The 15000-nt window shown below is 37.2% G+C and overlaps 2 protein-coding genes and 1 long non-coding RNA gene across 3 annotated transcripts in view; all 3 read left to right on the top strand.

The window, feature by feature from the left end:
- The first annotated feature begins 2109 nt into the window (after window positions 1-2109).
- Window positions 2110-7646, top strand: atp6ap2 (ATPase H+ transporting accessory protein 2). The gene is made up of 9 exons (XM_029459880.1): window positions 2110-2236; window positions 3666-3796; window positions 4285-4413; window positions 4529-4624; window positions 4711-4848; window positions 5268-5321; window positions 5417-5566; window positions 5662-5781; window positions 6750-7646. The coding sequence occupies exons 1-9, from the start codon at window positions 2161-2163 to the stop codon at window positions 6942-6944; spliced, it is 1089 nt and encodes a 362-aa protein (XP_029315740.1). The 5' UTR covers window positions 2110-2160; the 3' UTR covers window positions 6945-7646.
- Window positions 7647-8715: 1069 nt separating this feature from the next.
- Window positions 8716-13264, top strand: LOC115026412 (uncharacterized). Its single transcript, XR_003834295.1, has 3 exons — window positions 8716-8869; window positions 12149-12238; window positions 12677-13264. It is a non-coding gene; the product is annotated as an uncharacterized LOC115026412 (long non-coding RNA).
- Window positions 13265-13855: 591 nt separating this feature from the next.
- Window positions 13856-15000, top strand: part of LOC115026633 (sentrin-specific protease 7) — a 15114-nt gene continuing 13969 nt past the window's right edge. Inside the window, 1 exon segment of the mRNA XM_029459512.1 lies at window positions 13856-14034. The gene's annotated coding sequence lies outside the window, so the exon portion shown is untranslated.

Here is a 15000-nt window from a genome sequence, read left to right on the forward strand (position 1 = left end):
TTTTCTTCGTGTCAACAAATGCCACCAAAACCTAGAATGAATTGATCCAACTAACTGTCTGTGTAACTCAATTCTGATTTATTTTATTTCCTTGTGCCATTGACCTCTGTGGACCTCCAGGAACATGAGTTTAGGGGGGACCCAAGGCCCCCTCGGTAGGAAAATCCGGGCGATGGTCTGCATCCCATCCTGAATATGCTTTGAGTGATCACTTCAACGTTTGGTTTTTGCTTCGGTGGTTGTAAAGGACTGCTATAGAGAAAAGCACATCAGTCTGGGAGGCTCTAAATGAGCAGCTAAGTGTGTTAGCATGACGATCTGGCTGAGCGTCAACAAAACTGAAGTAAAGGCGAGTCACACAAGGCAGATATACTCCTAATTAAATTCCAAACTGCCCTGCAGAGTTGGTGCAAAGAGATCCCTGGCACGCTGCCAAGAGCCAGGCCAAAATTAAGGAGGGGGGGGGGGGGGGTCGGTTAGTTGATCCACAAGCAAACAATGGAGCTTTAGAGAAGGACACGGACAACCCAGCCCCTTGGGCCGTAAATAAGCCCCTGGAGAAATCCTCTGAAGAAAGAGGGAAAGCAGACAAAACTCATCATCAGGCTCCAGGATGATCTTGAGATTTCTTTTTATGTGGAAAACATTACTAAAAATACTCATTTTATTTAGCAGCAAAGAACTTTTTGGAGTGAAGTCGGATCTTCAGCTGCTGTCTCCAGGCATTGAGACGTTGGCCTGTTTCACATATCCAGGTAAAGGTAATCGAGTGATAAGAGGTTTTCAGACAGCTGATTGAGATGCCAAAATCTTTTTTTGCCTTTCAGATCTTAAAGTTTCTCAGGCCAAACACTGAAGTCAGAGAGTCATATCCTGAGGCAGAAGGTGCAGGAGAGCCACACTCAACCTCAAGAGCTCCTCTCCGACAAACATCCCTCTTTACGGAACAGCAGGATGTAATTTCAGAACATAAGCCTCCAGGTGAAAGAAATGCCTCTGTGTGGATTACATTGCATGGTTATCACCCACTCTATTGTGATTTTTTCCCTCCTAATTGTCAGTAAAACTCCCCAGAATTGCAGCAAGTAGACCTAAAAAATGTTGTTTATGTGCAGCTCCATTTGTTTGTTGCTGTATAGTTCATGAAGATTTTCGGCATCATTAACTTGCTCTAGAAAAAAGTTTTTTGGTGAATCAACTGATGAATGACAAGAGTTTTAGTCTATAAATATACGAGAATGTATTCTAGTCGGTAAAAATGTTGACAACTGCCACAATCTAACTGGCAGTGGGAGATCTGACTTTCGAAAGCCACTATTTTAATATATATTATTCTGAAATGGGCCTTTCTGCATAATGTGTACTTTTACTTTTTGTACTTAAAGTTGATCTCACTACTTTTACTAATATTTTGAAACTGTGTTATTGCTACTTTTAAGATCTTAGTACTTCTTCCACCACTGATTTTGGGATTATATATATAATTTATGCAACATAATAAAAAGTGTTGGCTTCATGCACTTAACTGCTAATTCACAGAGGAAAATAAAAAAGGTTTGATATCTTAAATGTGTAGTTAATACTTGTTAGAACCATGTTTTCTTTAGACATTCTTTGTTCCTTAAAAACAACTCTTTATTGTAGAAACTGACACTCACAACATGTGACATTAAGACATAACGGAAAACATTTAGGAATCATAAGGATAACAAAAAAGGCATGATATAGTAGCAGGACATAGTGTATGGAAGTGTTAAAATAATCCTATTTTGCCCCCATAATTCTAATGTGCAGTTTCTTCTTCATTTTTACAAAATGCTCATTTGTTGTTGAGAACCACAAATCTTGAGATGAATTTATTAGTGGGATACATTTGCACACTTTTGCAATATATTTCTTTCAATTTGTTAGATATAACAAATGTTTATGGGAGAAGCCATGTTGTTTTCCAATAAATGACGGAAAAGGGGGATATTTAAGTAGAAAAATTGGATCTCCACACAAATGTCCCCTGGTGGAGCAATTTTCGTTTTGCTGTAGAAATAATTCCGTATTTTTTGTATTAGTACATTTTTGACTTTTAGTGACAGATATTTTCCCATCGTGCTTTGCGGCACCGTGACATCAGGTCAGCTGATCTCTGCTGCACCAAGGAGAAAGATGTCGCTGACAAACTGGAGAAGGATGGAGGCTGTTTTATCCGTGGCGTTTGCCCTCTGCTTACTTGTCACAAGTGGTAAGAAATGTGCCACGATAGATAGTCATGATTCCGGTCTTTAGTGATGTTTTTTTTATACATAAATATAACATAATAGCGTCATGTACCCACCCGTGTTTGCGAATGGCAACCTAGCTTGGAACATCGTTAGCATCGCCGTTTAGCTTACTGATAAAACCTTAAGCTAGGTGTAACACCATCTCACGTAAATGAATGAGAACGTGTGAAATGATATTGCTATGCGTGAAGTGTTGGATCATTGTGTCGGCGTAAGCTTTAAACAGCAGGGTTGAAATGGTGAACATCATATTGTTAGCTTGTTGCTAACACGTAACACATTAGCAAAGCAGGATGTGTTGTTGAGGTTTTCAAATTGTTCGTAGTCCTGTACAATTTAAGGAAAATGTACCTTCATTTGCTTCCGCCCTGATTTTTTTACAAGACTGTGCTGTCATGTGACTATAAACTGGGTAGTTCCTCTTTAGCATTCATCATGGGCTCTGTCACGAGTGTATGCCTCCATGCACGACGCTATAATGGTAGTGTGTGTACAGTGGGTTATATTTACTCTAACCTGTGAAGTCCAGTGAGATTGTGGAGTAAATTGGTGTTTGCTGTAATGTACAATTAACACAGCAGAGTTAATTATAACACTTCAACGACAGAAGTGACATAGCTTCTCAGTTAAGAGGACCTACTTTCTAAATATTTCAAAACACAAGATGACATGACCTTTTGAAATACTTTAGAGCTGCAACTAATGATTATTTTCATTATCAATTAATGTGCTGGTTATTTTCTAGATGAATCGTTTGGTCTATAAAAATGTCATAACATGTCCATCCCAGATTCTCAAATTACAAAACCCAAAGAGTTTAAGTTTAACGTTATATAAAACAGAGAAAAACAGGAAATCTCCATATTTTAGAGCCTTAAAAAAGCATTTAGTCCTATTTTTGAATGAAGGTACGATTAATCAATTATCAAAATATTTGATGTTTGCAGCTCTAAAATATGAATTATTGGAAAAAACAAATGTCAGGCCGCAAATGAACAAACTAAGAAAACCATTAAAAATTATATTTTTATTAATAAATAAAATACTATGGCATGGTTATATAGTGTCAATTAAATATTTTATTTTTAATTTTTTAAGCTATTGTCATAATTGGAAAAACTTTAGTCCAGAAAAGCAATGCTGTGTCCCCTTCTCAGTCATTCGTTATTCCCTACAATAATACATAATTAATAGTTTAATCTATAGTGAGATTTCCGAGACGTATGGGTCATCATCGTATTGCACCATCGCTGGAAGGTGCTGTGAAACTGTAATATTTATATATATCAATGGCAAAGCATTGCATGGGATTGATAACCAAACATATTGTACATTGGAATAGTAAACTTGTTGTACTTGCATTGACAGTCCTCTCTTTTTTTCTCACAGGTGTACATGGTGACAGTTTAACGGTGCTGCAGTCTCCAGAGTTTGTGTCCTTCCAGAAAGGAGACTGGTCTATCTCTGGAGAGAAGATCCCTGACCTGGTGGCTTTAACCATGGGCTTCTCTATTCAAGAGGTGCTTTGTCATTTAAGTTGTGTTTTTGTATAGAAGCTTAAAGTGGCTATGATTGTTATTATTTAAAATAAGATATCCAATGACAATGTGAAAACCTACAGAGAAGTATCACCCAAATCTTCAGCTTTCCTTGGCTATACAGAGCTTTCTAATGTTTCAGTTTAGCTGTCTGATCCTGAAATCTAAAGTTTTTGTTCACTCATGGCACCATTCTTTTTTTCTTCCAGCTAAAAAGCTCTAAAAGCTCACTGTATACTATCTGCTAAGCGCCAAATGGCAGACAGACACAGTTGGCCACTAGCCGGTGAACATAGTGGAGGATTTTGCAGCTAAAGAGCCACATATCTCCCTCAGGAGTTGATGGAGACCAAATGTTGTGTTTAAAACTTGTTTCTGCTGCACCCAAGTGGCCAGAAAAATCAGTTATTGCATGTGTAAGCTTGTGAATTATGCTGGCCTTGCCTTTTACAATGTTTTCATTTGTACAGGATCTGTCCTGGCCAGGCCTTAAGGCTGGTCCGTTGTTCCAGCGTCCCCGGGCTAACGTACTGGTGGTGGTGAGAGGAGTCGATAGCCTGGACCTGCCTCAGAGTGTGGCCTCCTACCCCTTGGAGAATGTGAGTCATACTGGACTCTGGCAATAGGATGTTTTGTACATCAAATATAATATATTGATGAAGTATGCAATGTAGTTTGGCTTAGTTAGTCAGTGGGTCTTCTTCTTCCTTGCAGCCGGTACCCTTCACCTTGGATACTGTCGCAGAGACAGTACACTCTCTGTTTGCTGAGGACACCCCTGTAGTGCTGCAGCTGGCCCCGAGCGAGGAGGTAATGAAAATATGCTGAGACTGAACAGGGAATACTTACCATGTGGGACATAACTCTTAAGAGGCTCATCTTTTTGTCTCTCTCAGAGGTTGTATATGCTGGGCAAGGCCAATGCTGTGTTTGAGGACCTACCAGTCACTTTGCAGCAGATCCGTGCCCGTCTGTCCCAGGATGGCTCAGTGCTGGCGTCCCTGCCGCTCAACACCCTCAGCAGAAAGGCAGAGGTTAGTTTCAAACGGCAACATCGTACCCACATAAGGCTGTACTTTTTAAACTCTCATATTATACCACCATTCTTTTACATCAACCTCTTAAAGACAAACTTGTGACAACCAACATGACATGATGGTCACTGTAATTTTCTTTTACATAATTAGCCCGGTTCATTGCCAACGACTGCTTCCATGTAATTGTTGCGTGCATATGATAAATACAGAACTTGAAAGGTTGACTGTTAATAGTATACTTAATAACAATGTGTAGCACCATCATACCCTGGATTCCTGGGAGTTCTGCAAATAAAGTGACCAGATTTAACTGATTTTGTGTTTATTTTTGTCGACTTGAATCCTTGAAATTGTTCAAGGGTCCCACTGGGCGTCTGTTTCGCCTTTCTTACCTCTTAATTGTTTCTGCTTTCTAGGCTGATTTGCTCTTCCTCTCTGAGGTCCAAGTACTGCATGATATCACAGCTCTGGTAAGTTGTCCAGATTTGCTAAAATCACCCTAAAATTGCATTGCATTGCCTTGCCTTGCGGCTGAGATGCCTTTTGTCTTCTGACCTTCTTGTAGCTGCAGAGACACCGACATTTGGCGAAGGACCACTCTCCTGACCTGTACTCCCTGGAGTTATCTGGCCTGGAGGAGCTCAACAGGCTCTATGGCAAAGACTCTCCCCAGTACCACGATGCCACTGCCATTCTCTCCTCTGTCCTGCAGAAAGTAAGAAAGTCTTTTAATAGGCCTCATTTACCGGATCTCCTCGGTTTTCAATTTAACATCTGTATATAATAACACTTGTGTCTTTTTCATTGTAGTTTGGAGAGGATGTGTATGGTCTCTATGGCAACAGCGCTGTGGTGGAGGTTGTTACAGTTAAGACTTTTGAGGCTCCTTTGACCAGGAAGTCCCGTTCAATCCTGGAATCCAAACAGATTGTAAGTCTTGTTAGCTGTTTGCAAAACTTAAATTAAGTGACAACAGGAAAAGTATACACTCATTTAGGCGTTAACTATAATTTGGTAATGCATTTGCAAAATGAAGTTCAATCAACAACTCTCTAAAACATGATCATTATAACCCTCGTCAAGTCAAGGTTTATTGTAGGGCTGTTGTATTAGAATGCATTAGTTTTCGTTAGGTGTACCTAATAAACTGCCAACTGAGTGTGTGTTTATAATGTGTGTATAGTGTGCCATGTGTGCTCGCTTCCTTTTTAACTTGTCGAAAGAAAAGAAAATGAGAATAGGCAAAACATTTGAAACGGCATGTCGGATTTTCAAGAAATCGTTCTCTGCCAAGTAAATTGCAATCGGTGCATCTGTAGCGAGATGGTTTCACGGTCCTGGTGTTACACATTCAGACTCATTGTCACTTAAAGGAACTGATCCAGCCAGTTAACAAAAGTAGTTTTCACTCGTGTATTGCACAGCAGTAGTCTCTTTGAGGATTATAATTTAAAGTACAACATGGCCTCATTTACAATACATATGTCTACTGTTGGGGTGTTATCAATGAGGGGGGGAATCTGACACTGAAGAAAAAACCCCCACACCATTAGTATTTACTGCGGGACTGCCGTTAACCCCTCGTGTGAAGTAAATTCCAGTTCCAGTCCATGCCTCTTGGTTTTTATGACTTCGGTCTGGAACCAAGGAATGCTTTGATCAGCCACTCTAATAAAAGGGGTTAGGGGAATGGGGGGTAAGATGGTGGGGGGGGGGCGAGTCCTAATAGTCTTGTTAATAGTTCTTATTAGATGTTGTCCTCCTTCTATCACACTCACATCCTGTTGGGTACTCAATGCATGCACAATGTTGGAGTTAAACAGTTTAGAGGTCTGGCACGGCAGATATTTTTTATTTAATGAATGCGTCTACCTTTTCTGGATTTTATTTTTTTATAGAGTAACCCTGGCAGCCCTTACAACCTGGCCTACAAGTACAACTTCCAATATGCTGTGGTCTTTAACATCGTGCTGTGGCTGATGATCGCTCTGGCCCTCGCCGTCATCGTCACTGCTTACAACCTGTGGAACATGGACCCAGGATACGACAGCATCATCTACAGGATGACCAACCAGAAGATCCGGATGGACTAAGTCCTGACCGGCAACACTCCGGCCGTCCTCTGAGATCCCTATAGTGAATGTTTGTGTTTTGTGTGTGAGGTCTTGTTTAGTGAAAAAAAACTGTGACCGCTTGAAGGGAGGAAGGGCGTTGCACTGAGTCGCCTCTTTGTTTACAACGCTGACATGATACCGGACAAAAAAACATAAACATTACAGTAGTGGTTCTTAAATGAACCTACAAGAATATATCCTCCTCCACTGGTGTATACACTGAACACTTTCAGACTTCCTCTCTTCAACCTTAGCTCGCATCATTCCTTCAGACTTTGACTCCGCACTAACTACGTTTGGTTTGTTTCCCCGGTGATTGCAACTATTTTTTATTGTAAAAAAACTAGTGTAATATGAAAGAATGAGTCTGGTTCTTGTGTGAAATTTTTGTGGTTGTTTTTGCTGTGTGAAACTGTTTTAAGTTAAATGAAATCTATGTGTATATATTGAATATACAAATGCAAATGTAAGAGAAACTGCTGTACTCTTATTGTGAAAAAGATTTGTGCAGTGTTTATTCCAGGTAGGTTTCACCCTGCTATAATTCCAAATGGTAAATACATATTGGATTAAATGAATAGTTGATTATTATGTTGGTTGTTAAGATTGGATAAGGATAAATTAAGAGCTGTAAATTGCAATAACATGCTTGACAATAAATTATTACATGGCTCACCCTGATTTGTGTTCACTTAAAGTAGCAGAGTTTCATTTTGTTAATTGGAGCATGTGCGTAATTTGGGGAAATCCTATTTGTACCGTTTCAAACTAACCTTTAACCTTTTCCCGACGTTTATGGCTTGTTAACCTGTGTAGTTAGATGTCATGTTTCAGATGTCTATAAATTGTTAGCATTCCACAGATGGGACATTTGCCCTCTAACCTCAAATACTTTCATTTAAATAACTTTAAATGATCCAATATTACACCAAAAAAGTGTTGATTTCCTCCCCCAATAATCATCTCACAACCCCTCAGATTTATCGTGTGACCCTTTTGAGGGACCAAACCCCTAGATTGGGAACCACTGTAGTAAACTACTAAACTGTATGTAGGTTGTCGTAGTAAAAACTAGCTCAACCTCAACCAGCTACAACAGTAAAGTAGGTCAGAATCTGATAATGTGATCTGTATAATAATCAATCACAGGGCGAATTCTTCTGCAGCACAAGTACTTTTACTTTTGATTAAAGTACACTTTGTTGATAATACTTGTGTACTTTTACTTGAGTAGTATTTAAATTGTAGGCCTTACTTGTAATGAGTATTTTTTAAATTGTATTAGTAAAGTAATCTGAGTACTTAATTCACCACTGGACATATTTTACCTTGTTGATTCAGAAAACAAAAAGATATAAAATCAGATACTAATCTGACTGGAACCATTAACTTTCAGACATCCCTGAATTTTTTGAGTTGTCTCCTAGACTAGTGTATTTTTTTAAAACATTTTTACTCATTTTCTAAATCCATTTATCTGATTTATTGTTTTTTCTTATTGCATGTATTTAATTTCTTCTTTCTCTTACTTATACAGATCTTCACAAAAAACTTATTTACATGATGCAAACGGTTTAAACCGATAAATGATTTATTTTTAACCCGGAAGATCATCTGCATAGTCCTAGCTAAGAATCTAATCTCAATCCTTTTTTCTATTGGTATGGCTCATGTCCATCACGTTGTGCGATTGTGTAACAGCTCAGCCAATCAGAATGCAGCTGTAAGCTTTAAGTCCCGCCTCTGGTATCCGCGGTATGTAATTGGCTGCATGCTTTTGTAACAGTTCGGGTTTGGTAACAGTGATACTGGAGGGCGCAGAAAGCGTCGTTAACCTGCAACGGACGAGGTTATCTCACGAACAGTCGAACAGGAAACAAACATGGTCTGACTGATAATAAAAGGTAGGATTTGTTATCGTTTTTGGAGTCTATATTAAACCTCGCACCACGCCGAGGAGTGACACTGGTGTTAATATTGGTTTTTGTCTGTCTATCTATACTATATCTCTCTCTCTCTCTCTATATATATATATATATATATATATATATATGATATATATATATATCTCTCATAATATATATATATATATATAGATATAGATATCTATATTCTATATATATATATATATATTATATATATATATATATATATATATATATATATATATATATATATATATATATAGATATATATATATATATCTCTCTCCTCTCTCTCTCTCTCTCTCTCTCTCTCTCTTCTCTCTCTCTCTCTCTCGCTCTCATCTCTCTATATATATATATAATATATATATATATATTATATATATATATATATATATATATATATTATATAATATATATATATATATATATATGTATAGATTCGATATCTATATCTATAATCATATATATATATAATATATATAATCTATCTTATATCATCATTATCTCATAATATATATCATATCTATAATATATTATATCTATATATCGATATCTATTATCTATATCTATCTATATATATATATATTAGATATATATTATATATATATATATATCTATATATATATATATCTATATAGATATATGCATATCCTATCTAATATCTCTTATGACTATATCTATATGATATATATGATATAGATATGATATATCTCTATTATCATATATAATATATCTCTATATAATCATCATTACTTAATTATATATATATGATATCTATCTAATCTTCTCCTATCTCTATCTCTTCTATCTCTAATCTTACTTCCTATCTCTCCCTCTTCTCTCTCTCTTCTATATCTATCTCTATATTCTTATTTTCTATATCTATGCTATCTCATCTCCCTCTATTCCTATCTCTCTCGCTATCTCTCTCTCTATTATCTCTCTTATCTATATATATCTTCTATATATATATATATATATATATATATATATATATATATGATATAGATATATATATATATATATATATGATATATATATATATATGATATAGATATATGATATAGATATATGATATATATATATATATATATATATCATATATCTATATCATATAATATATCTATATCATATATATATCTATATCATATATATATATATATATATATATCTATATCATATATATATATATATATATATATATATATATGATATGATATGTATATAGATATAGATATATATAGTATATCTTTTAGATTTTTGCAAATATCTGTTATATCCTTTCAGGGGATAACATTATCCTACTGAAACTTTGATATAACTTAAAGTAGTCAGTGTGCTGCTTGAATAACAGTATAGATTTATTGTCCTTTGAAAATTACTCAGTACACAGCTGTTAATGTCTAAACAGCTGGCAACAAAAGTGAGTACACCCCATAGTGAACATGTCTAAATTGTGCCCAAAGTGTCAATATTTTGTGTGACCACCATTGTTATCTAGCACTGCTTTAACCCTCCTGGGCATGGAATTCACCAGAGCTGCACAGGTTGCTTCTGGAATCTTCTTCCACTCCTCCACGACGACATCACGGAGCGCACGGATGTTGGACACCTTGCACTCCTCCACCTTCCTCTTGAGGATGCCCCACATGTGCTCAATTGGGTTTAGGTCTGGAGACATACTTGGCCAGTCCATCACCTTAACCTTCAGCTTCTTCAGCAAGGCCGTTGTCATCTTGGAGGTGTGTTTAGGGTCATTATCATGTTGGAAAACTGCCCTACGGCCCAGTTTCCGAAGAGAGGGGATCATGCTCTGCTGCAGGATGTCACAGTATATATTGGAATTCATGTGTCCCTCAATGAAATGCAGCTCCCCAGTGCCGGCAGCACTCATGCAGCCCCAGACCATGATGCTGCCACCACCATGCTTGACTGTAGGCAAAACACATTTGTCTTGGTACTCCTCACCAGGGTGCCGCCACACACGCCGGACACCATCTGACCCAAACAGGTTTATTTTGGTCTCATCAGACCACAGGACATGGTTCCAGTAACTCATGTTCTTGGATTCATTGTCTTCAGCAAACTGTTTGCGGGCTTTCTTATGCATCGGTTTCAGAAGGGGCTTCTGTCTGGGGCGACGGCCATACAAACCGATTTGATGCAGTGTGCGGCGTATGGTCTGGGCACTGACAGGCTGACATCCCACTTCTGCAACCTCTGCAGCAATGCTGGAAGCACTCGCACGTCTATTTTTGGAAACCAACCTCTGGATATGACGCTGAGCACGTGGACTCAACTTCTTTGGTCGACCCTGGCGAGGCCTGTTCCGAGTGGAACCTGTCCTGGAAAACCGCTGTATGATCTTAGCCACTGTGCTGCAACTCATTTTCATGGTGTTGGCAATCTTCTTATAGCCAAGGCCATCTTTGTGAAGCGCAATAATCCTTTTTTTCAGCCGCTCAGAGAGTTCCTTGCCATGAGGTGCCATGTTGTCCAGCATTCAGAGAGAATTGTGCCCAAAACACCAAATTTAACAGCCCTGCTTATCATTTACACCTGAATCCTTGTAACACTAACGAGTCACATGACACCAGGGCGGGAAAACAACATCATTGGGCACAATTAGGACATGTTCACTATGGGGTGTACTCACTTTTGTTGCCAGCTGTTTAGACATTAACAGCTGTGTACTGAGTAATTTTCAAAGGACAATAAATCTATACTGTTATTCAAGCAGCACACTGACTACTTTAAGTTATATCAAAGTTTCAGTAGGATAATGTTATCCCCTGAAAGGATATAACAGAATATTTGCAAAAATCTAAAGGGTGTACTCACTTTTGAGATATACTGTATATATATGATATATATATATATATATATATATATATATATATATATATATATTATATTATATTATATTATATTATATACAAATAATATATATACAAATAGCCACACCTTTACCAGTTGGATCATTAAAGTGATATGCATCAACAACCATTCTGAAACTGGCCATTCTGAATAATGAGTATTTTATATTATTTCAATACTAATACTCTCGTACTTACTTACTCTTGCAAGTAACATTTTGAAAACACGACGTGTATTTCTACATGTGGCTTTACTACTTTTCTGAGTACTTCTTCCACATCTGAATATCCAGTATGTTAGTTATTTTTGAAAAACTTATTCAGAATGATTCAAATGTTCTATTTATTTACAGTATATCTTTTTTGCTTCCTATCCCAGCTAGCATCTACGTGGTGAGGAGGATCCGGGCTTCCATTGCTGCCGGGGAGCATCTGGAGAAGCCCATCATCACACCATGTAGTGCTATTGGTAAGACAATGACAACAACCACGACTACAACTTCTGCAAAGGAAACAGGAGGAACTAATAGAAAAGAAAGAACCCTGTGTGTGGACTCTGAAGAATAATCAGATAACTGTTAACTTTAACTGTATAATCCCTGCAGCTATTTTGGTTTTGGTATATAGCTTCCTGTTTAGTCTTGAGACCTTTGTCAAATGTTAACTGTGCCCCATGGTACTGAAGAAGACATTTTAATGGGTCTTTGTTTTCTATCAAATAATCAAATTGTATTACCTTATAGCCAAACTTGATCAATACACACTTTTTGTACAGAAACATGCTCAGATATTCTTCTTAATTCTTTTTACCATTATGTCACGAAGCATGTCCATGGGATTAGGGGTATTAGAGGAGCATTATACTTTACATGTCACTGACTCACATGGGTTTTCCTTCTCTACTTAGCTGAAATGAGGGCAGGACATGACTCTAGAGGAAACGTCTCTGCGGCCGCACTGAGCCCAGGACCCGATGGAGGTGTTGGTGGAGCAGCAGGCTCAGGGACGTCCTCAGAGACAGCTGTGCAGAAATGTGGCTCCTCTTGACGTTAATGATCACGCTGGACACTGGGACTTTGGTCACCGCAATGGAAAAATATAATGAGTCATCTATGTATTTTTGCATTACAGGTCAACAAAGCATCCACAACGAACTCTGTGGCCAATGTCCAGCTTCTCATGACGCATTTACGCCTTTTTCACAGCCGACATTTTGACTTACCATAGCAAAAACAACAGGTGCAACTAACGATGACTCTTTTACATTTGGCATTGTTACGTTTGCTGTTGAGCTACACATCATACAGGCACCTGAATGCAATGGAGACATCTATGTTATTAAATGAATAAGTCAACATGTTCTCTTTGAGAAAGGCGTGTTCTTATGTACTGCAGTGTTTGAAGGCTGACTCACCAACCTCTCTCCAGGGGCTGAGCATGCCTGATGTTTCTGCTGCTGTAACAAAAAATAAATAATAATAAAGAAATGTTGCTACAGGAGTGATGTTTATTTACATGCATAAGGTAATTGTAGGCTGAGTATAATGACCAAGAAGTGAAACCTTGTAAAACCTTGTGAAATACTGATGGAAATAGCGTGGAGCACATAAATGGGATTCACAAAAGTATCAAAATATTCTTCAAAGTACCAAAAGTAAAAGTACTGTGCAGAATGGCACATTTCAAAATAAAATCAGTCGTTTTTTTACGTCACTACATTTATTTGATAACTTTAGTTACTTTGCATATTATGATTATTTATACCAAATATAAATCAGCTAATACATTAGGATATATTATTAGAGGTTAAGCTACCAAGCAGTAGCCTTTACCAGCTGCAACGCTAAAGTAATGAACACATTAATGCAGCAATCATTTTAATCATAATATATTATCCTACAATGCTATTCTGCACAGTACTTTGAGTTTTAGTATATATTGATGGTAATTTCCTACTTTTGTACTTTTTGAATTAAATAAATAAATAAAGTAAATACACATTACTTAGGGTACATTTACTTAGTTACAAAAGGCGGGCTCGATACATCCTGGGAACAAACTAACCTCTTTGTGCACCTCGCTGTTTTTCCTGATGCACTTCTGGTGTCTACCGGATGTTGCTGAGGAACATAGAAGCGCATTACAAGTAGAGGATCGAGCCCAGCAAAATGTGTTTGTAAAGTGCAGGTGGAAACGTTGGAGTGGAAAGAGTTGTCTACAGTCTCCTTATAGTCTCTGTTGATGACAAGAGAAGCCCAGCCTAGGGTAAGCCTTATGTCTGCTACGTTTAGCTAGCATAATAGAAAAGGTAGCATAAACAAGCTAACGTTAGCCGTGTCGGCTAAGGCTAGCACTGCCTGATAATGTTTGTTCACTTTCGGTTGTGTGCTGGCACTTAGAGAAAATCAACTTAATCAACTTTAAAAATCAAACGTGTTCGTTCATGAGGGTGCGCGTGAAAATGTCTATCATACTGTTGGCCTGCTTTGAATAGCGTTAACGTCACTTGCACGTGCTATCTGTGCAACATACATTGTAACTGTAAATTATATATTTTATAGGTTAAATACAGTTTATTGTTTTTTTCCTATTATAAACCGTAGTTTCTCAAGTAAAGAAAAATACAAAAAGATAAAGGCATACACATGTTTATGGCAACAGCAGTAGGTACAAACAAGACACATATTTATCTAACAAACTAAATGTTCATGTTAAATTTCAACATTATTAGATTATCAAATTAGTATGTAACCGTAGACTTTATTTAATATTTTCTAATATACATATAATATGAGAACATCTCTGATCCAAGCCTCATGGGATGGAGGAGAGGATGACTTCCAACAAAGTAATATCAGTCGTCCAGAAAGCTCCAAGGTCTGTTTACATTTTTGGCAGGACCACTGTATCCAGTATAACCCTAAAGAGTACTGCTGGTGCAACTGGATCCAAGGGCACCTGAAGTACCCTGACGATGTTTTTTAAAAATATTGGACCAATGGCTATGAAGAGCAATACCAAAACATATGAATCATCCACACACTGTTTTATGAACTGTCAATCTAAGCACCCTACGTCATTCTACCTCCTACTCTGACCCCATGCACTATTATACTACTATAACAAAACAAAAAAGTATATATAATATGTATTATGTAATATATATAATATAATATATATTATATTATATATATTATATAGTGTATATATAATGTATAATATATATTATAT

This window comes from Cottoperca gobio, chromosome 21, assembly GCF_900634415.1.
Source record: "Cottoperca gobio chromosome 21, fCotGob3.1, whole genome shotgun sequence".
NCBI classification, from domain to species: domain Eukaryota; kingdom Metazoa; phylum Chordata; class Actinopteri; order Perciformes; family Bovichtidae; genus Cottoperca; species Cottoperca gobio.

Bases quoted from the DNA above. Each gene is read 5' to 3' on its own strand.
- atp6ap2 (XM_029459880.1), top strand. From the start codon at position 2,161: ATGTCGCTGACAAACTGGAGAAGGATGGAGGCTGTTTTATCCGTGGCG. The intron at 4,625-4,710 runs GTAATGAAAATA...TGTCTCTCTCAG, and splicing joins AGCTGGCCCCGAGCGAGGAG to AGGTTGTATATGCTGGGCAA. The intron at 4,849-5,267 runs GTTAGTTTCAAA...TCTGCTTTCTAG, and splicing joins CCCTCAGCAGAAAGGCAGAG to GCTGATTTGCTCTTCCTCTC.